The sequence below is a fragment of the Saccopteryx bilineata genome, chromosome 11, assembly GCF_036850765.1.
Source record: "Saccopteryx bilineata isolate mSacBil1 chromosome 11, mSacBil1_pri_phased_curated, whole genome shotgun sequence".
Lineage (NCBI taxonomy): Eukaryota > Metazoa > Chordata > Mammalia > Chiroptera > Emballonuridae > Saccopteryx > Saccopteryx bilineata.
The window spans coordinates 71,270,252-71,289,926 of NC_089500.1; the positions used below are offsets into that span (position 1 = coordinate 71,270,252).

General features: G+C 56.9%; 2 protein-coding genes across 5 annotated transcripts; both read right to left on the reverse strand.

The window, feature by feature from the left end:
* Positions 1 to 3,289: 3,289 nt before the first annotated feature.
* On the reverse strand, positions 3,290 to 9,763 carry CYB561D1 (cytochrome b561 family member D1). Of its 2 annotated transcripts, none has more exons than XM_066247626.1 (3): positions 9,329 to 9,763; positions 8,671 to 8,708; positions 3,290 to 8,120 (listed from the first exon to the last, which is right to left on the reverse strand). In XM_066247626.1, the coding sequence occupies exons 2-3, from the start codon at positions 8,680 to 8,682 to the stop codon at positions 7,617 to 7,619; spliced, it is 516 nt and encodes a 171-aa protein (XP_066103723.1). In that variant the 5' UTR covers positions 8,683 to 8,708; positions 9,329 to 9,763; the 3' UTR covers positions 3,290 to 7,616. The 2 variants fall into 2 exon arrangements, with proteins under 2 accessions (XP_066103723.1, XP_066103722.1); XM_066247625.1 differs by having other exon boundaries at positions 9,196 to 9,760.
* Positions 9,764 to 9,995: 232 nt separating this feature from the next.
* ATXN7L2 (ataxin 7 like 2) lies at positions 9,996 to 19,651 on the reverse strand. Of its 3 annotated transcripts, XM_066247258.1 has the most exons (12): positions 19,478 to 19,651; positions 17,523 to 17,588; positions 17,033 to 17,137; positions 16,458 to 16,668; positions 15,900 to 16,186; positions 14,980 to 15,062; positions 14,393 to 14,646; positions 13,356 to 13,554; positions 13,087 to 13,208; positions 11,831 to 12,626; positions 11,431 to 11,495; positions 9,999 to 10,831 (listed from the first exon to the last, which is right to left on the reverse strand). In XM_066247258.1, the coding sequence occupies exons 1-11, from the start codon at positions 19,602 to 19,604 to the stop codon at positions 11,439 to 11,441; spliced, it is 2,307 nt and encodes a 768-aa protein (XP_066103355.1). In that variant the 5' UTR covers positions 19,605 to 19,651; the 3' UTR covers positions 9,999 to 10,831; positions 11,431 to 11,438. The 3 variants fall into 3 exon arrangements, with proteins under 3 accessions (XP_066103357.1, XP_066103355.1, XP_066103356.1); XM_066247260.1 differs by lacking the exon at positions 17,033 to 17,137 and having other exon boundaries at positions 9,996 to 10,831; XM_066247259.1 differs by lacking the exon at positions 11,431 to 11,495 and having other exon boundaries at positions 10,003 to 10,831.
* Positions 19,652 to 19,675: the final 24 nt, after the last annotated feature.

Genomic DNA, 19,675 nt, shown 5'->3' on the forward strand with positions numbered 1-19,675 from the left:
TGGCATAGTCTGTGGCTGGTTTATTTCTCATTTCAGCCTGTGGGTGGGGTTCACTGTACTCAGAGGGGTGTGGCCTGTGTAGGGAGAGAATATTTAAATGCTGTTAGAAGGGCCACTTCCAGGCATTAAGACAGACCAGGGGTCTGCAAACTTTTTCTGTAAAGAGCCAGATAGTACGTTGGGCTTGGCAGGCCATACAGTCTCTGTGACAACTACTCAACTGTACCCAATGTAGCAGGAAGTCACAGACAGCACATAAATGAATGAGCGTGGCTCTGTTCCAGACTTTATTTATGGACATTGAAATCTGGAGTTCATATAACTTTAATGTGTCTTTTGAGTTTCTTCACCCATTTAAAGTGTAAAAACCCTGCCTGCCCAGTGGTGGTACAGTGGATAGAGCATGGGCCCAGGATGCTGAGAGTCCCAGCTCCAGACCCCTGAGGTCGCCGGCTAGAGTGTGGACTCACTGGCTTGAGCACGAGCTTGCCAGCTTGAGAATGGGGTCACTGGCTTGAGTGTGGGATCATCCACGTGATCTTGAAGCCCAAGGTCGCTGGCTGAAGTCCAAGGTCACTGGCTTGAGCAAGAAGAGGTCACTTGCTCAACTTGAGCCCCCAGTCAAGGCACAAATGAGAAGCAATCAGTAAACAACTAAAGTGAAGCAACTATGAGTTGATGCTTCTCATTTCCCTCTTCCTGTCTCTCAAAAAAAAAAAAAAATATGTATTCCCTGCTTACTGTAAAAATATTTAAGATAGTAATAAATAAGGATAAAAACTCTTATTAGCTGACAGACCAGACCATACCAAACCAGGCAGTGGGCTGGTTTGGGTCAGCAGACCACAGGTCAGATAGAGAGAGTCTCAAAAGAAATGTCACTGGTGTGTTAGCAGGAGAGTTTAGAAATTCAGTGATGCCACCGAGAGCCTGTAAATCATAAAGGCTTCCTGGGTCCCTGGGGAGGAGGCTGGCCTCCCTGCAGAGCTGGGTTGAAAGTCTCGAACAAGCCTACTAACGGCCCTGTGGGAAAATGCCTGGACTGGGCTAAAAGAAATGGTGGGAGCAGCTCACTTTCACATTTTATTACCAGTATAATTTCATGTTGTAAATGTTGACCGCCTTAGTTCGGCTATTCATCTAACGGGCAGGTTAATAAGTCCTGACAGTTAAGAGTTCTCGGCGTTGCGCAGAACGGAGCAGCGCCTTCCCCACGTTCTTGGTACAGACGCCGCCCACCAGAAATAGGCCTGGATTCTATTGCACTCTGAACATGCAAATATTATACTTTGGCTACTCTCTAAGTACTTCTGGAAGGGGGCTGTCCTGGTAGATTGATTGCCAGGACATCAATAAGGGGAGAGGAAATGGTGTAAGGAAAAAAGAAATGAAAAGAATCTGAATTTGGGGGGGGGGATCCTAATTTGAATTATTACCGTGTGATAAAATCATTACCTAATGATAAAACCTTGACCAAAGGGCAGCCCTTCCCTGTCTGGAGCGTTTGCTGTCTTTTTCGCTTTGGGAGGAGCAACCCCAGTGGTGAGGGATGGAGACACCTCACAGCCAGCCACACCAGACACTTCAACCCTGGCAGTCAATGCAGTGACACATGTTGAAGCCAGAGCGCCCCCACCCCCGTCTACATGCATAAACGTTTTTCATGTCAGAGCAGCTTTTGCTCTGAGTGTGGCCGGGAGGGTGAAGCTAGGGCAGACGACTGAGGGTGCTCCCTCCTCTTCTGGCCTGTGCTAAGCCCTGTCTCAGCCTGAAAAGGCCTGGAACTCCTTTCTCCATTATCCTCAGGAAGTCCATAGCGGCATCCCCTCCCCACCGCCCTACCACTGGCCTCTGGCCCTGATGTGCGCTTTTGTCTGCCACGTCTTACAGCACCTTCCCTGGCTCCTCTTAGGGGGCCCCTCGGGAGTGGACGAGGCTCCTGTGACTGCCTCGCTGCTCTTCCTCTTGATCTCAACTCCTTCCCTTCCTGCAGTTGTAGTTCTTGGATGGCTTATCTCGTCTCCCAGGAAACCACTGGTGAAGCGCCCCTTTCCCCGCCCACACCGCAGAAGAGGCTCCGGCCCAGGCAGTGGGACGGTGGGCTTTTCTGGTCTGCCTACCGTGAGCCTGCTGGACGCTTCTTCCTCTCCCGGACTGAGAGAAGTAGGCAGCAGCCGCCGCCACATCCGGCCCCTTCCCCAGGCTTACACTCAGCTGGGCGGAAAACATCAAAGGATAAAGATACTAAGACCCGCCCTGAGGCCTCCTAGTCTTCATCGGCGGAGTTACTGTCCCAGAACCAGACGGCATAGAGACCCATGCCAGACAGGACCAACCATCAGTGAGCCAGGACGTGGAGTCCTGCAGAGGGGCTTCCAGGTGCCCTGTAGTGCTGGCATTCATAAGGGCAGAGGGACCCCAGAGTTGGGGGGTGGCTGCACATGTAGGGACAGAGACATGCATGCAGGCTGGGGGCAGTTTCTGGATAGAACTTTGTGCTGCTCCCTCCCCCCATTCCCTTTCTGCCGGGGCTGGCTTTTCACGTGGGTCTAAGCAGAAAGGCTGGCCCAGTCCTGGGCATCCCTGGAAAGCACCGTGAGATAACTGGGTATCTGCGTTAAAAAGGGTGTTGAGCCTGACCTGTGGTGGTGCAGTGGATAAAGTGACCACCTGGAACACTGAGGTCACTGGTGCGAAACCCAGGGCTGGGCTGGTCAAGGCACATATGGGAGTTGATGCTTCCTGCTCCTCCCCCTTGTCCTCCCCCCACCCCTTTGCCTCTCTAAAATGAATAGAAGGAAAAAAAAAAGAAGGGTGTTGAATCCTCGGGTATCAGAGAACAGCCTGAAGTAGCTACTTAATCTGCTTTCAACAGAGGTTTACAAAATCATCTGGGAAATCCTGACAACAGCAGACAGATGAAAATCTGGGGTTTATTCCCTGCACAGTGGTGACGAGCCATGCCTCTGGGCAGGCGACAGTCGTTTTATGGGAGGTAACCAGTGTGTGCTTTAAGCCTAGCCAGGCGCTGCGCTGCCCTCCCACCTGCCAGCTCCATGTCCCTGTGCCAGGGAGCACGGCTGTGGCTCTGCCCACAGTGATGATTGCTGTTCCATTCCTGGGTCCCTGGGCAGAAAAAACCAATTTCAATCAAAAGCGAATCCTGAAGCCTCTGTATGGCTGTCCTTCCTGCCCCATGCCCACTCTGGGCAGACTGCTGCTGTTCTCAAATGGAATGGAAAGTATCCTTCCCCTAGTTTACAATTTAAACATAACTGCTTTCACTGGGTGAGTCTGTGTGTGTGTTTTAATTTCAACAGAGTGCGTTAAGGAGGCGGGGACTGTGACCCCACTCCAGGAGTCTGAAACAAGGAAAGGAGGAAGCCTGTGGACCGCCAGGGACCATGTCTCGATGTCTCCAGTGCATGGGACAAGGGCCTGAGGCGGGTGACACTCAGCCTGCGGCACGAGGGAGCGGTGAGGGTGCTGGTCCATTGCTGTTGCTCCTCCTCCCACTTGGCCGGTCTGCTCTCTTTCCCCTCAGAAGAGCTGAGTGGGCAGGAAAGATTTACGCAGACTTCTCTGCAGCCCCAGAACAGCTCTGGGAACTCCAGGTTGGACCTGGAGGGTAACCGACTCCCAATTCCCCATCGCGCATGACTCGGAAACACCAGGCAGGCAGCGCGTAGTGGGCAGCACGTAGGGCAAGCTCCCGAGAGTCAGTCTTGGTGCATTCCTGGCAGGAGTGGATGAGAGCTGCCCTTGCATCTAGAAGATGTGTCTGTGTTCTCTTACGATGCCCAATATTACAGCCTCCTTGAGACCTGGGTCCCCGAAGTGTCATTATCCATAACGCTTTCCTGCCTCCCTCTACAAAGCAGAGCCCTAGCCAGGTGGAGTGAGAGTGTGGAGCAGAGCCGAGAACTATCACGTGTTTACATGTGTTTAATGCTTTGAACCTTCCAAGTCAGTTAACATGCATTCCGCTCACCCGCACAACAGCCCTGGGAGGTAGGTAGTATATGCAAGGTAGGTCAGTAGCTCGGGGCCACACCTGTGCTAGAGGCAAAGTAAACCCAGGTGGCAGGTTTGCTAGTGCCCAGGTCAGTCCACTTCTCATGGCGCAAAGACGCTTTCTGCCAATCAGACGCGGGGGCAATGGGAGCCTCCTGCTCCCGGATCCTGCAGGGGGCCTCCAGAAAGGCTGAAGGTGGGGGGGCAGGACCGGGGTGTCCCCGGGAAGCCAGGTAAACAAGGAAGGGAGGGGTCCAAGAGGGTAGGGTCAACAGCTGCCACTGCCACCACCACCAGTGTCAGTGGGGCACACAGCATGTGACTTCATCAGATGAAAGAGCCTGTTCCTTTCCTCTGAGGACTCTCAGGACCCCGCCCCAGGAAAGAAGCCTCCAGCCAGGGCGGGGAGGTGAGACTCATGACCCCTCCTCCCTCCCACGGAGCCTCCCAGGGACACTTCGCAGCCCAGCCCAGGAAGAGGGGAAGGTGAGGGCTGGCTGACTCAGCCTGCGAGCGCTTGGAGGTCTGGAGCTGAAAGGCCCAGCACTGTTCAGCTAATGATTATTAACTCAGAACAGACCTCAGCACAGCCGCCAGCTGGCTCTGGGCGGACGCCTGGATCTCCCACAGCGAGGTTTAAAAACAAGACCCATGGCAGCCATGCAATGCTGGGGGTGGGGACAATGAAAAGGGACAGGTCCATGTTAGGGGAGTAGGGCAGGGCAGTCTGCCCTGTGACAGGGTGGACAGCGAGGAGGCCCAGGATGGCAAGAGATCCCCGCCTATCTTTGATGCAGCTGAAGAGCCAAGAAGGTGACACAGGAAGACCTCCCCAGATGCGGAGCACCTGCCAGGCGACACCACCCCAGCCACAGCGGGCTGGAGGGCAGGGAGGCTCCGGAAAAGCTGGGGGCTGGGGGCACCTGAACCCAGAGCGGCAATCCTATTTACCGTCTGGACCTGGAGACCAAAACCTATATTTCTCATGTCCTCAAGGTTGAGTTTGAATATAACCATATATGGAATCAGGACCTAGTGAGCCTGATACGCAAATTTGTGCAAATAACATGCATTTCTTTTTTCTTTTTTTTTTTAATTTGAGCACCCTGGCTTTTTCTTTTCTTTTTTTTTTTTAAAGGCAAAACAGGCTACTAGCAGCTTTCCTTAGGGGACAAGGGCAAAGGGGCAACCATTTGCTTCTCCCCCCAGCCCTCTGCCTCATCACTGCGGTGCCCAGCTAATACCCCCGCCGGGGAATACGGGGAGGGCACGTGGGGAGGAGGCATGCACAGCCAGCAGCCGCCGGACCCCAGCTGGAGGATGAGCGCCCTGGCACTGAGGCCTAATGGTTGCCCAGCTGCCGCCCCGGGATGTGAGGGCAGGTGACTGAAGGAGGGAGAAATGCAAACGGGAGGAAGTCCCCCCACCATCCGGCCAGCAGGACAAAAGGGCTCCTCCTGGTGACCTACTTCCTACACTGCAGTCAGGCTGGCTAAACAGACCACCTGTGCCCTCCTCTGCCCCTCTGCCCCTGCTCTCACGGCCTAATGGCCACTGAGGTAACAGCTGCGGCCCCTTCTTCCTGCAGAATATAAATGACTTCCCCCCTTCCTCCCAGGGCTGGGAATAGACATCAGCTGGCTCAGCCCACGCAAACTGCAGGCTGTCAGCCCCCCGGCCGCCAGCCTCCGAACCACCTGGGTGCAGGCAACACCTCAGGCGGGTGCAGGCTTTCTGGCCCTGCCTCCTTGGCTCTCGGCAAGCTGGGGACCTCACCTGGCCCTCTCTCCGCCGCAGATGGGGAGACTGGGAGCAGCACTGGCTGTGACGGGCACAGAGGAGATGGGACCCCTGATCCAAGTGACCCCAGAAGGGACTCTGCTCCATGCAGCCCCGGTAACCCCCTCTCCCAAGTCCAGACCACACTGGGTAGTGTGAGAAGGGAGAGGGCAACGAAAGAGCCAATCGCCCTCTGCACTGAGGGGACCCCTTCACATGCACAGGGTCCAGACAGCTCCTGAGAGATGCCATCTGACCCAGGAGGCCAGTGCGTCCACTCAGGGGATGCCTCTGCCCCTGCAGTCCCATTCCTGTACTGTTGAATCATTCCAGCTCCTTGCTTCTGAGCCACCTAGAGAGGACGGCTTGAACCTTCGAAAGACCCAGGGCACCCAGGCTGCCGTCTAGGAATGCCTACCCTGGTCCAGGGACTTGGAGCTCCGGCCCCGACACCCCAGGCCTCCCAGAGGCCCATGAGCTGTCGTCACCTGCCTCAGCACCAGCTCTCCAGGTCCGGCCACATTCAGTCCTTGCCATGATCAGTGGAGGTCCCACTCCCCAAGTGAGCCGGATCACGACAACCAGTCTGGCATCCAGCCGCCACTGCTGAGAGCAGTCTGGGGAACTGCTTTCAGTTTGGAACAAGGAGGGGTCTCTATAGAGAACAGGTCCTGGCCCTCATCTGCCACCTGGCACCAAACCCAGCCCTTACTGCTGGGCCAAAGAGCTGGCAAGAGACAGCAGTGAGGAAAACTGAGGTGACAAGAAAGAGGGCTCTTCCCTGGGTCAGAAGAGCCCTGGCTCACTTCCTGGGCTCTTGCTGTGTTCTAAAAGCTTTGGGAGAGCTCCCCAAAGCTATGTGCTAAGGCAAGAAGCTGAGCCCAAGAAGAGCAAAACACGAGATGCTCAGGACGACTGTGCCACCAAGCACGGACGTCAGGGGAAGGAACACACCATGCCCTGCTGCTCTCAAGCCCAGACCCTGAGGTGAGCTGAGGAAGACCTCAGCGGAAGCAGCCTAGCCAGGAGCCAGAGGCTTGAATAAGTGCCCTCTGCTCGCCCAAAGATTTAAAGTGACTTTAGTGCCTTGACCGTCTTGGAGTTCAGGAGACCCTCACCTGGGCCCCTTCCTTCCACAGTGCCTGAGCCCTTGTGACCTGGTCTGAGGACAAATCAGCATAGATTCCTGACAGGCCGCAAGGGAAGACCCATCTCTCTAGAGTGGTAAGGGGATAATGAAGGTAAGAATTACATCCTGAGTCTGCTGAGTGGTCCAGCCCACAGTCCAGAGCTGGAAAGGTGTTCTGTGTCGTCAGCCTGGCAGATACTGAATGTTAGAGATCATTTAGAAACACTCATTACACAGATGAAGAAACTGAGGTCCTGAGACATGTGACTTGCCAAAAGTCACACAATAGAGCTTACAAGGACCATAAACAAGACCCATGGACTCTGTCCACTATACCACACTGCTTTCTGAAAAGTGACCCAAAGAGCCACAGCAGCCATTCATAAGTTACAGAAACCCAACTCTTCATCAGACATGCAACCAAGAAATGACTGCGTCACCGTCACCACCAGTACCCCACCCTCTGTCTCCAATCCTGAGTGGAGGCGTCAGGATCAAGCTCCCCACCACCTTTTACGTCCCCATTTCAGTCCACTGAGTCACTCGTCGGCAGGGGCAGTGGGTTTCTGCAGCCCCCGGCCCAGCTAAGAAGTATAAAACCCTCCCACTTCGGAAGCAGAGCCTTTGGAGATCACCAAAGGAACCACTGAAGTCCACAGCAAGCGTGCCATCTAGATTCAGAGTTCAGAGGGGCTCACATTTCCGTTTTCTTCCTTGGCAAGTAGGAGCTGGAGATCTGGTGCATGATCACCAGGGCTGGATAGAGGGGCAGCGCCAGGCACAGGTACCAGGCTGCACCTTTGATCTGAGCCTGGAACCACACTGAGTACATGCCCAGGAGCACCGTTACTGTAGCCACCAGGTAGACCACCAGTCCACATGTCAGATGGTAGAGCTTGAGGCGAGCCACCCTGGAGACCCCGGCTGCCCGGGGAAAGAGGAGGCAGAGCCCACACAGTGCCTGGCCCCCAGTGGCCAGCAGCGTCACAGCCCCTACCCAGCTGTGCCAGGACACCAGGTGGGGCAGCTCACTGCGGGTCCTGCTGGCGACGATAAAGCCCAGGCCCAGCGCTGCACAGAAGATGGCTAGGGTCTGCCCCGCCCAGTGGAGTCCGATCCGGGCCTTTCGGGAGCAGAAGAAGAACAGGGAGTGCTCAGGCGAGAAGAGGAGGATGGCCTCGGCCATGCAGACACAGAACTGTGAACACAGGAGAGGGCCAGTGAGCCTGAAGCCCAGCTTAGGGGCCTAAGAAAAAGGAGGTGCTCTCGCACATCCAAACAAGGAAGACAAGGGGTGGGACCTAAGGAATTCCCACCAGGACCTCCTGCCTCACAGGTCAACATTGCTGGACACAACTGAGAATCTACGAAGGTCTCTGTCATTCAGGCTGACCTTTAAGTCCACCCAACCCCCTTCCCCCAGACAATGACTCCCATTTCTTGGCCAATGGAAACAGTAAATGTTAAAAGCTCCCTCTAGAACTTTGGAGGAGGAGCAACTGGGTATTACCCATTTCACTTCCTCCTTTCAGGCCCCGCTGAAGAAATATTATACCTTCCATGCCCTCCCACGCTCATCAACTACACAGCCCAGCCCTCCGTGTTTCCCAATCTCAAAGGTTGCAGGGCAAGCTGGAGCCCTGTGTTTCTCCCACCTCAACGAGCCTGAGGCTGAGCCTTCTGAAGGCTGGATGCTTCCCTAGGGAGACAGCCAAACAAATCAGCTGCATAAAGAAGCCCGAACTCACCGCCAAGGCCATGCATACAGGGTGCCAGGAGAAAAGACCTAAGAATCAAAGAGAACAGACTGACGCTGAGCACCATTGTTTCTGCCCCTGAAGCTGGCTGGAGCCCAAAGAATCTGGCTACAGGGGACAGGTCAGTGTACTATCCCCAACTCTAATCAGCAATCAGGATCTCAGGGCAAAGTGGAGCAGCTGAAGGACTTTAGGTTGAGCAACCATGAGGATAAACCCACACCAGCTCAGCCTGGGTTCCCCACGGGGCACCTCGAAGCTGTAACTGTAAGCCGACAGGACCTCGGCCTCCCTCCCTGTATTCCCCAAGAGGGGCTGTGCTCATGATAAACTAGTGAGTTCCGTTCTGTCGTCTGCCTCTCCTCCCCAAATGCCCGAGTCCCGCCCCACCACGCCCTTACTACCCCTCATCAGTTCTTCCCTCCACCAGGGTCCCCACTCCGCATCTCCAGGCGCGGCCCCTCCAGTACCTAGGCCCCGCCCCTCCCCTGGCCCCGCCCCGCCCCGCACACTCACTGGTTCCCGGCCGGGACAGCACAGTCAGAAAGATGGTGAAGCCCAAAGCTACCAGGTGCGCCAAGATCCCACTGCCTCTCCGCAGCCAGCGGGTCAGTCTCGGCTCCCTCGCTGGACCGGGAACCAGACCTACCTCCAGGGTCTGCATGGCCGGACCGGACCGAACCGGGCCGGCGTGCACTCCGGCTGCCAGAGCGCGTTTTCCGGGTTTGCGATCGCCGAGGCGCCGCGGCTACGGGGGAGGCTCCGCCCCCGGACTCCGGGCGGATGCGCCTACAGCGCCCCCTGGGGGCTGGGGGGAAAGCGAGTCGCCCGGGCGAGCTCCGAGAGGGCGTAGGGCACTGGACAGCTCCTGGCCCATTGTTTCTTAAGCCAACCCCAATAGTACCTTTATGTCTACAAGGGCTTACTTATGTCTCATGTAGCCTGTGGAAAGTACATTTATGGCAACTGATTTCGCCCAAACCCCCAGATCACAAATTTGCTACACTGAACCAAGACGGTGGAAGCAGTGTTTGGAGCAGTTTGCCAGAAATACTGGATTTCCCTGTTGCCCACTGTCTCCTACCAGCCCTTCTTGTCTTGTTAAGGGAATAAGATTCCTCCCTGCCTTAAAGCGAGGAAGCGAAAAGGAAAGGACAGGGAAAAAATCCTACCCTGTGACTAAGAAAATTCAGGTTTGAGGACCAACAGTCTGATACTATCTGCACAGTATTGTCCACAGTGAGATAAATGGAAGTAGGGCACTCCCAGCTCCTGCCGCCTCCACATCATCTGCTCAACCCTGGGGAGCCAGGCAATCCTAAGGGACCAGCGCCTCCCACTCCAAGGGAGTCCTGTAAGTGATCGTACCTTTTCCCTTCCTGCCTCTCCCAATGCTGTGGTTCAGCTCAAACAGGCCTACCTAGAAGAGGCTATCCCCCTTTCTTAAAGGCCAGCCCACAAGCCAGGGAGAGACCAAAACAGGCAGAGACATTCTGAGAACAGCTACAACTCGATTCAGGCTCCCGCAGTGGCGGAGAATATGAGCCTGCTAAGAGGCACGAACAGCTGAAGAAATGAAGCAATAATTCAGAGACATGATGGAGGCCCAGGGTTGCTAAAAGACCATAAAAGGGCTCCAGGCTGACTCCCACAGACCCTCAGGGCAGAGATCCAAGTGCAGAACCAGAAGTGTGGCTCCCCTCCCTATCAAGCTCCCTTCCCAGTGGGACTGGAGTCAGCTCTGGGGTTAATTCTGGGGAGCCTTGCTCACTCACAGCCATGCCTCATTCTGTCTTGAAAGAAGACTCCCCAATGATACAAGCCCCAGCCATCTCCACACTGATTCAAGGGACAAAGACAGGAGAGCCGAAGTTTCGCTGTCATCTCCGCCTCCTGGGGTATGGCTGGGGACAGTAAGGACACTCGTTTTGTTACAATTTTTCCCTTCCTTGTCTATGTTTCTGTTTCTATATTTTCTTAGCAGCAACAGAACAGGGAGACAGTCTTGAGGTATTTTAAAGAGTTTTTTTCTTAAAAAAAATAATATAAAGTTATAAAAAGCGGCAGCAGCCTGGGGCCCGGATCTGGCGGGGATGGAGTGCTGGCAGCTCCGTCGCGGGGGGCAGGCACTTTCTCGTTAATGGGCTTTTGACTGCAGGAAGACAAGAGGCAAGAGACAGGGTCAGGCTGGCGACCTACCGGTCCTCCTGCCCCGTGAACTGCGTGGACCACAAGAGCTAAGGCTCGATTCCCTCCTACTGGCTTGCTGAGTCAAGCTGGGCAAGGGGGTAAGGTGAAAGCCAGCCCCACAGGGGCAGCCCAGGGAATACCCCTGCACACACGTGCACACACATGCACTCAAGCCCTGGGCTCTTATTGGGGGCCAGAGGTGTTGGTATACACGTGGCCCACACCTGAGCCGGGAGAGCAGCCCCCTTCCACCCCCAGGAACTCTCCTGGCTGTGATCGTGTGGACAGTCTAGCATGCTACTCTGTGGCTCCATTAACAGAGGCAAAAATACCCGGCTGCTGGCTTTACCAGAAACCTTGGAGAACTGGCCTAGCACCCCAAAACCTGGAATGGGTACATATGCAGGGTAGACATGCACGCATACGTGGACCCTGAGTTGTGTCTCTGACCTTCCATGCCCTGATGCCTAGAGGCAAAACTAAGAAGCAAGGTTGGTCCAACCACCCTGCTGCGCAGCACGTCAGACCACGGGGACCCAAGCTCAACCCCACTGCCCAAACCTTTCTCATCAGAGTTCATGGAGTCCAACTTCCTTTCCTTCAGGGGCCAGGCGTACCTCCAGTTCCTGGAGCGAGGGCCACAGCCAACTCAGAAAGTGGCTCTTTGATTAAAGTATAAGTGGAGGTGGGGAGAGGGAGGTGGAAGCAGCATCTCCTTAGCCCAGGAAAGAGGGCTGGAGATAGTGGGAGGCCCACCAAGCAAAACCTGGCGTCACCCTGCAATGAGGGGACCCACCTTTCCCTAAAGATGGCCCAGGAGCGCTCTCAGCCTCCCCTTTCCTCCCTTCCCTGCAAAAACATTTACTCAGCACCTTGCCTGTGTCTGGTTCCCACCATGCACCCCGCCCTCAGCCATCCTGACCCTGGCCTGCCCATGCTCTGCAGGGAGCTGGGTGGGTACCTTCAGTGCAGAACACTTCTCCTCAAAGGCCAGGGCTGGCCCCGGCTTCTTGCGGCGCACGGAGCAGGCCACATCGGCAGGGGGGCCGGCCGGGCAGTGCTTGGCCTTCACTGGCCGGCAGTAAGTGGCCAGGTTCTTCCGCTTCTTGGCCACCTCCTCCTCGGAGAGGCAGCTGGTCGGCAGGACCTTGGCTGGGTGGCCGGCCGCTCCCCGGCCATCCAGCTGAGAAGCCTTGGCTGGTGTGGAAGGCAGATGAGGGGGCCCCCGACAGTCCAGGGGTCCTGCCCGCTTCACTCTCGGCTCCACTGTCCCGTTAAGCCCCGTGCCCAGGGTTGTTTTCGTCTTGGCCGAGAGGCTCCGGCAGCCAGAGGGTTTGCCTTTTCCAGTGGGTTCTAGGATGCAGGTCCGTTTAAAAGTCATGGGACCAGGGGACAGCTTCCGCTTTCGGGACGGGGCCTCCACCTCGGCCCCATCCTTGCCTTTGGACAACTTGCTGGCCTTTGAAGGCGGGAGCTTGCTGAAGGACGGGGAGGGCGTGTTGGCAGGCAGTGGAGAGGTGATGGCTTGGCTCCCACCCATGCACTCCGCCTGGCTGCAGGCGGCTGCCACACTGGGGGAGCCTGCAGGGTAGCTGGGGACAAGACTGTCCTTGGTGGGGGGTGTGGAAGCTGGGCAGGCAGGTCGAGGGGGTGGGCCCGGAAGACGGGGGCAGCTGCCCGCACAGGATGGGCTCAAGGGAGCAGACAGCGGGGAGCTGGCGAGGTTGGATGGAGGTTCAGCTGCCGGTGGAATCTTCCTGCAGCAAAAAAGAGAGCCCCACTGTCAGGTCAGGCGAACAAGAGGGCCTTTCCACCGACATACATCATCAGCCTCTGCCCCACCTAGAAATGGCCCAGAGCCCTCACAGTGCTGCCACCTGCTGGGAGACACTGGAACTGAGGATTAGGAAGAAGGTACAGGAATAGACCAGCAGGAATGAAGTAGGCTAGAGACCTATTAAGAACCTCTTTTTAAATGTTTGGACATAGGTGCTGGAAGCGATGGGTAAGGGTCGAGAGTTACTCCCAGACTACCATTCATGCCCTGCCTTAACCCAACTCCAGGCTGCCAAGTTCCCCACCTCCCCTTCCTCCTAGTTGGGGTCTTCCTGGCAAGCAGCCAAGCCACATCTATGGATGTGTGTGAAGAATTAGGGCTTCTGAGGCCCACGTGTTCCTGGGGCCTGGGGAGGGAAGTTCAGAGCCTGAGAGACTCACTTCCACATGTGTGAGCTGAGGTGTCTTTCCAGCATGGAGCTCAGTGCTGAGCAGAACCGGTCCAGCCTGCGGCTAAACACATAGCACCCTGGACTCACCAGCCGGCTCCCAAAGGTGCAGAACTGGAGGGAGAAGGAAGGTACATGGTCAGTGGGCCGGAATGCCGGCAGGGTGCCTACACACGGGTTTTGACATCCCCCCCCCATATTGTGGGCAGGGAGGGCTGGGCCACCCCCCACCCCACCCAGGCCCCTGTTGCAGGTCCTTACCGCTTGTGGCCTGGGGGGCCGGCTTGCATAATGGCAGTCAGGGGAGAGGTGGAGGTCATCAGATGTCCCTTCCTCCTCACTCTCCTCGCTGGAGGCCTGGGCCCCACCCCGGGGAAGGGGGAAGGGGAACAGGCCTGGGTCCCCATCACCACCACAAGGGCCTTCATCATCCAACTCACTCTCAGAGGAGGCCCGGGACCTGGAAGGGCCAAAGGGGATGTGAGGGCCACGCGACGGGACTGGGTCAGGGTGGGATTGCCCTGAACCCGCCAAGCTCAGAAAGACCAGGGCAGACACCCTGCTGGGCCATCAGACAAAGAGGAAGGGAGGACAGGAAGGGAGGGAACAACAGCGCTCACAGAGCGAGAGCCAGAAAGAGCAGGGGCCACAGCTCCCGAGGGATTCTCTCCCAGCCCCTTCACTTCCCAGGCCCTGCCTCCTCAGGGGGGAAATCTGCTCCAGATTCGCCTCCTCCAGAAAATCTTCTGAGTTTAACTGCACCCAGCTCTGGTCAGCCCCGTCAATTCTCTCAACCCCCTTCTTGCATCACATATTCCTGTGAGCCTGTCTGGGAGCTGAGCCTGTGTCTCGTGTCTGCCCCTCGTGTTACAGGCAGAGATGCGTGTGTGTCTCCTTCGGCAAGGCAGGCTCTCCCCGGGGTCCAGCGCAGCCTCTGCACACGAAGGGGCCAGCGAATGAATACACAGTAGGACCTCCTTGCCCAGGACCCTGACCCTGTCGGCTCCCTAACCCTTTGGCTCCCCAGTGACAAGTTTTGGCCTGTTGAAAGCAGCTTGGAAAACGTTTTCTTCTGGGTGTTGGAACTGGCACACTACGGAGGCTGGGGCACCATGGTATGCTTGGTCAGAAACAGGGAGTCACCCACTTCTGCACCCACCAGGGCCCCAGGTCTCCCCCCACACTCGGGGCAGAGTAAGTAGCATCTTCCAGCACGCTCCCTGGGCCTGTCTCCAGGGGTCCCTGATGGCTTGGGGCCAAGTGTCCCCAGGTGAGATGGGGCTGCCCCCTGGACGTACCTGGGCAGGGCACAGTACGAGTAGGTCTGCTTAGCACGAGTGGAGAAGGTGCTACTCAGAGCGGCCGCCACCGCTACAACCGGGGCTGAAGATGGGGTCTCCTGGGAGGGGCGCTCGAGAGCTGGCTCCTTGCGCCCTGGGCTTTTCTCCTTGGGGGACTCCCCTTTGCGGGAGCTGGCCTTCAGCTCTGCCACTAGCACGTCAAAATCCTTTGCCCGGCCCTGGACCTCCCGGCGCTGGTGCACTGAGTGGATCTAGAACACAGCAGGGCAGAGGGGTCACCAGGGGGTGTGAGCTGAGCAGGCGTGAGCGTGAGCGTGTTTGAAGGTGTGTCGTGGGCGTGAGCGTGTTTGAAGGTGTGTAGGTGTCTGTTTCACTTCCCCATAGGGCCAGAACCCTCCTTTGGGACGGGATGATCTGGAAGCTACTCCCTGCCTGCTGACCCCCACTGTGGGCAGCCTCCCCTCCCCTCCCCCATTGAGGTTTCCCCCCTCATCCCAGAAGCTGGATCTTGGAGAACATCTCAGTTCCTCTGCCAGCCCAGGGCCCGGGTCTGCCCTCCCTGCTGTGCGGTGGGAGGGGCTTACCTTGCAGGTCAGCAGGCGGGTGCAGATCTTCTTGGTCTCTGGGTTGATTACCCCGCACTGCCTGTTGAGGTCGCACTCCTTCCCTGTCGGGAAAGCGGTTCTAGTGAGCCCCATGGCCATTTCCAGGAGTCCCACAGGAGGTAAGCTGGGCCTAAAGCAGGAGCCCCCAGCCCCCCAGTCTGAAGCTGCAGCCTTCTGGAAAAACAGCTCTGGGCATCAGGGGCTCTCAGCTGAGCACAAAAACCATCCCCACCCACACCCCCATTCATAGCCCCATTCACAGCCTAGGCACTCCTTTAGGGACTCCAAGCCCAAAACAGGGCAACACATATCAATACACAAAAGCAGTGCAGACATCTGGGGTGCCAGGGAAACCAGCTGTGGGAGGTGTCTGGTGCCCTGGGTCCAGGTGAGAAAAGATACAGGTCACTAGCCCCAGCTGAGGGAGAGTGACTGCATCTGCTTGGGCATAGGCTCCCATAGCCTTGATCAGGAGACCTGGGCGGAGAGAAGCTTCCCGGAGAGAATGTGGGTCAAATGTGTCCACATCAAATGTGCTCCTGTACCCTGCAACCTCTGATGGCCAGGCCCTCTCCTTCCTGCCCCTTCTCCTTCAGGTTCGGGGACAGAGCGGGAGTCCCACTCTACCTTTCTTTCTTTCTTTCTTTCTTTTTTTTTTTTATAACTTTTGACTCTTTTTTTTTATTTATTCTTTTTAGAGAGTGGGGACAGAGAGAGAGAGACAGAGAGAGAGAAGGGGGAAGGAGCAGAAAGCATCAACTCCCACATGTGCCCTGACCAAGGAAGCCTGGGGTTTCGAACCGGCAACCTCAGCTTTCCAGGTCGACACTTTACCCGCTGCGCCACCACAGGTCAGGCCCCACTCCACCTTTCTAACCCCCAAGACCACGACTACTCACGAGCCATCTTCCGGTGGGTCTTGGGGGGCAGCCTGGCCCCGCCTGGCTCCTTCTCCAGCAGGCTGCCTTCAGCCTGGTGACCAGGGCCCTCGCTGGGGCTTATCTCGCTGCACTCTCTGCCGGGAAGTTCTTTAGAAGAAGGTGCCAGGGGGGGCTTTCCAGGGGTGTCCTTGGTGAGGCTGCCCGGCTGGCTGAGGAAAGCAGAGGACGGGGCCACCCTGATTCCGTGTCCATCAGGCTTCGGGAGACCGGACATCTTCTCCAGATTCACCACAGGCACGAAAAGGCTACACAGGGAGAGAGGGTGTGGACAGGGGGCAGGGAGGCTGGCCTGGGGCCTAGACTCTAGCCCAAAGCCATCTTCTTCCAGCCCTGGGACTCTGGGCTCCAGCAGGGGTGCAGAACATGCAGAAAGGGACCCCACGTTCACTGGAGCACACAGAAGGGGGCTGCAGGCTGAGCTGGCCACCTCCTGCCGTGAACAGCACCCGCAGCCCCACAGCCGCCTCCATGTGTCAACCCCTCCCTAGGCTGGGGTCAGGGCTGGCCTCTCCTTACCAGAGGTTGTCCTTCTGGGTCTTCTCAGGAGGTTGGTGACCACGGCTCCGGGACCCCTGGCCCTTCTCCCTGGAGGAGGTTTTGGTGGAACCCGGGGCCCTACAAGCTGGACCCTGCCCATTCACTACATGGCATTTCTGAGAGCTGGCAGGGGCTGGAGGCGGGGGTGGGGCCCGGGCGTAAAGCTTGCTGAGGGGCCCGTGTCTTCTTTCTGTCACCAGGAGGTGGAGAGAGTAACCAAGGTGAGTAACCAACTGCCTCCTTCCCAACCTGCTAACCCTGCTCACCGGAGAACCTGGAATGTAAATGTGCCTCGTTCCCCTCGGAACTTGAGCCTTCAAGTCTCAAAATTCTAAGAACCAGCTCCCTGAACCTCTTAGCCCTTCCCTGAACTCCACCAGAGCTGCTGGAAGTTTGCTCACAGTAACCCCAACTTGCCCCAGTCCTCTGAAGCTGCCTGGTGCCCGGGACCTGCCTGTTCATTACACACACGACCTCCCAGCTGACCCTGTTCTCAGAGTTCCACGTTCCACCTTCCCCCACCCCCTCTATCTCTTCCCTAGGGCTCCCCTCACCACAGTGCTTCTGGAAAGCTTGAGGCTTCACCACTTGGCTGCAGTGGTTACACACAACCAAATAGAAGTCGTCATGGGCAGGGCAGTGCCCGAAGATGGACATGTCTGCAATGACAGAAGCCCTTATCACTGGGGCTGGGGACGCCAGGGTTTCCATGTAAGATCAGTTTGCAATCCCACCCACCACTAAGAAGACACCCACCCCCTTCCCAGCTAATATGACAGGCTTTATGCTGGAGGCTCCCAGCTTCCAGAGTTCAATCTAATCAGTCCCTGAGAATGTAGGCTTTCAGGTGAGTGGGCATCAACATCCTATGATCAGGATCTCCTACACCAGGTCACAGCAGTCAGGTGAATGGGCAGACTCAGACCTATCAGAGTGAGGGCCCCAGACCTGCCCCTTCAAGCACCACCTCCTGGGATGTGGTGTAAGAAAAGAACGTGGTCCTGTCCGCCCTGGGCCCCCGCCCTGATGTGTGCTGACTCCCACCTTCTTTAATGAGGGTCATGGCATCCAACTTCTTCGTGCTTTTGTTAGTTTCCTCCAGCTCAGGTCCTGGAGGAGAAAGTAGCTCAGAGGGACCATCCCCTTCCCAGAAGCCCCATCTCTCACCTGACCAGGGCCTACAGCCTGCAGCTGGGCAGCAGAAAGCCCAAACTCCCAGGATCCTGATGCTCAGGCCCACCTGGAGAACCTTCAGTGGGTCACTCTCCAGTGCCCTTTCTTCCCCCATCTGCTACCTCTGGAAAAAGCTGGTCTCATTAGGAGGGATCCAGTCAGCTTTCTTACAGACCCTTTAGTTCAAGATGAAGTTCAGAGTTCCCTGACTAGTTGAGTGATTGCGGGTAAATATCTTTTCTGGCTTGCTTCCCCAGTTAAATGGGAAACAGTCCTCAACATATTTTACAATAGATCCCCGAGTCCCTTCTTGAGATTTCTCAGGTCCTTTCTGCTACCCTGTGGCATCCCAAAGAGAAACTTTCCCAGGCCCTCATCCCCATGAACTCAGTTTTGTTCCACCTGAGTTACCACAGCATTGTCAAAGTTACAGCCCATTTCTCAGGTCATGCATTGGTAGGATGGCCACAGGGCAGACAAACTTGTCTTGGGGCCCTCTGCTATCTTCAAAGTCCCTTTGGCCAGTGATGCAAGCCCCTTCCCTCTTTGGGGAGGTTGTAGGCAAGGGTTGCCCTTGTACCTCTCAGTTTCTGGGTAGATGATAAAAACATCTTAGCTGTGTAAAGCAGCTCTTTCCCCATCCCCCTACCTCGCTCTTCTCCCCTTCCTCTTCTTCGCCCCCTCTCTGTCCCTTGGAAAAATAAAATCAATTCTGAGTCACCAAACCCGGCTGAGTCTGATTCCATTTCCGGTTCTCAATGCACCCAGACCCTGACAATGGCCCCGACCTTGCCCACCCAGCATGGGGCAGTCCTGAGTGGCCTGGGCTCCCACTTAGGTCTGCCTCAGACACCTACTAACAGATTTGCCCCTCTCTAGGTTGAGAAGGCTGCTGACAGTCCTATAGAATCTTCAGATATGAGGGGTGGTGGGTTAAGCATGCAAGAGACAAGGGGCAGCTCCCACTCTCAAGTCGGTTAAAATGCAGTGATGGACAGAACTGAGCTGGGAGTTGGACGTCTTGGAGGAGAACAAGTGTCATCAGAGACCGCATGGAGCAGTCCTCCTCCTCCACCTCTTCTTACTTGTAAACTTCTTCAAGGATGTGATGCTTGGTGTCACCTCTAAGGCCACGAGGCCAGGTGCCCCCTGGGGCCAGGGAGACAAAGATCAGGAGAAGGGGGCTGTCAGCCTGGTCACTGAAGGCCCTCAGGGGCCTGAAGAAGGTGGGTTCAAGGGAGAGAGTCAAGAGGCCTGAGAATGGATGGTGGGTTGGGGGCATGGATGGATGGACAGAAGGAAGAAGGTAGGGAAGATGGATAGATGGATATACCGACGAACTAACGCGGGGGCGGGGGTCCAGTAGCACCGGAGGCTGCAGGCAAAAGCCCAAAAGGAGCAGGAGGTGTGGGGCAGAAGGCAAAGGAACAGGGGGGCTGGGAGGAGGGCACAGAAGTAGGGTGCGTGGGAAACACGTGGAGAGGACTGTTGCGGATGGGGAAAGCCTGAGGCAGGTGCAGGATGGGCGGAAGCTGGAGGACAGCAAGCAAGAAGAAAGATAAAAGCAAGCACACGTGGGGAAAGGTATTGGACACCAGCAGAGGCAGAGGTGGGTAGGGTGGGCGGCAGGCGATCAGCCGGCGCTAGGACCCAGAGGCGCGAAGCAGGGAGACAGGCGGGCACTAGGACCCGGTGGGTCCTTTGTTTGGGGGGCCGGGGAGCCGGACGGCGGCTCCCGTCGGCAGCTCCCCTTTGCTGGCGGGGACCCGGAGGGGGGGAGGGGAGACAGTGATGGGGTCCCCGGACTCTAGAGGAGCTTTACTCACCGTCGGCCGCGGGCAAATCGGCCCGTTCCACCCACGAGCTCCAGCTCTGTCCCGCGAAGTCATCGAGACTCGGCACCCGCCGCTCCAGAGCGGCCATTGCTGCCGCCGCGCGTTCACGCACCGCCATCACCGTCGCGGACGCGCGCCCGCCCTGGCGCCGCCGCCGCGCGGCCCCCTCCCCCAGCCCCGCCACGGGCA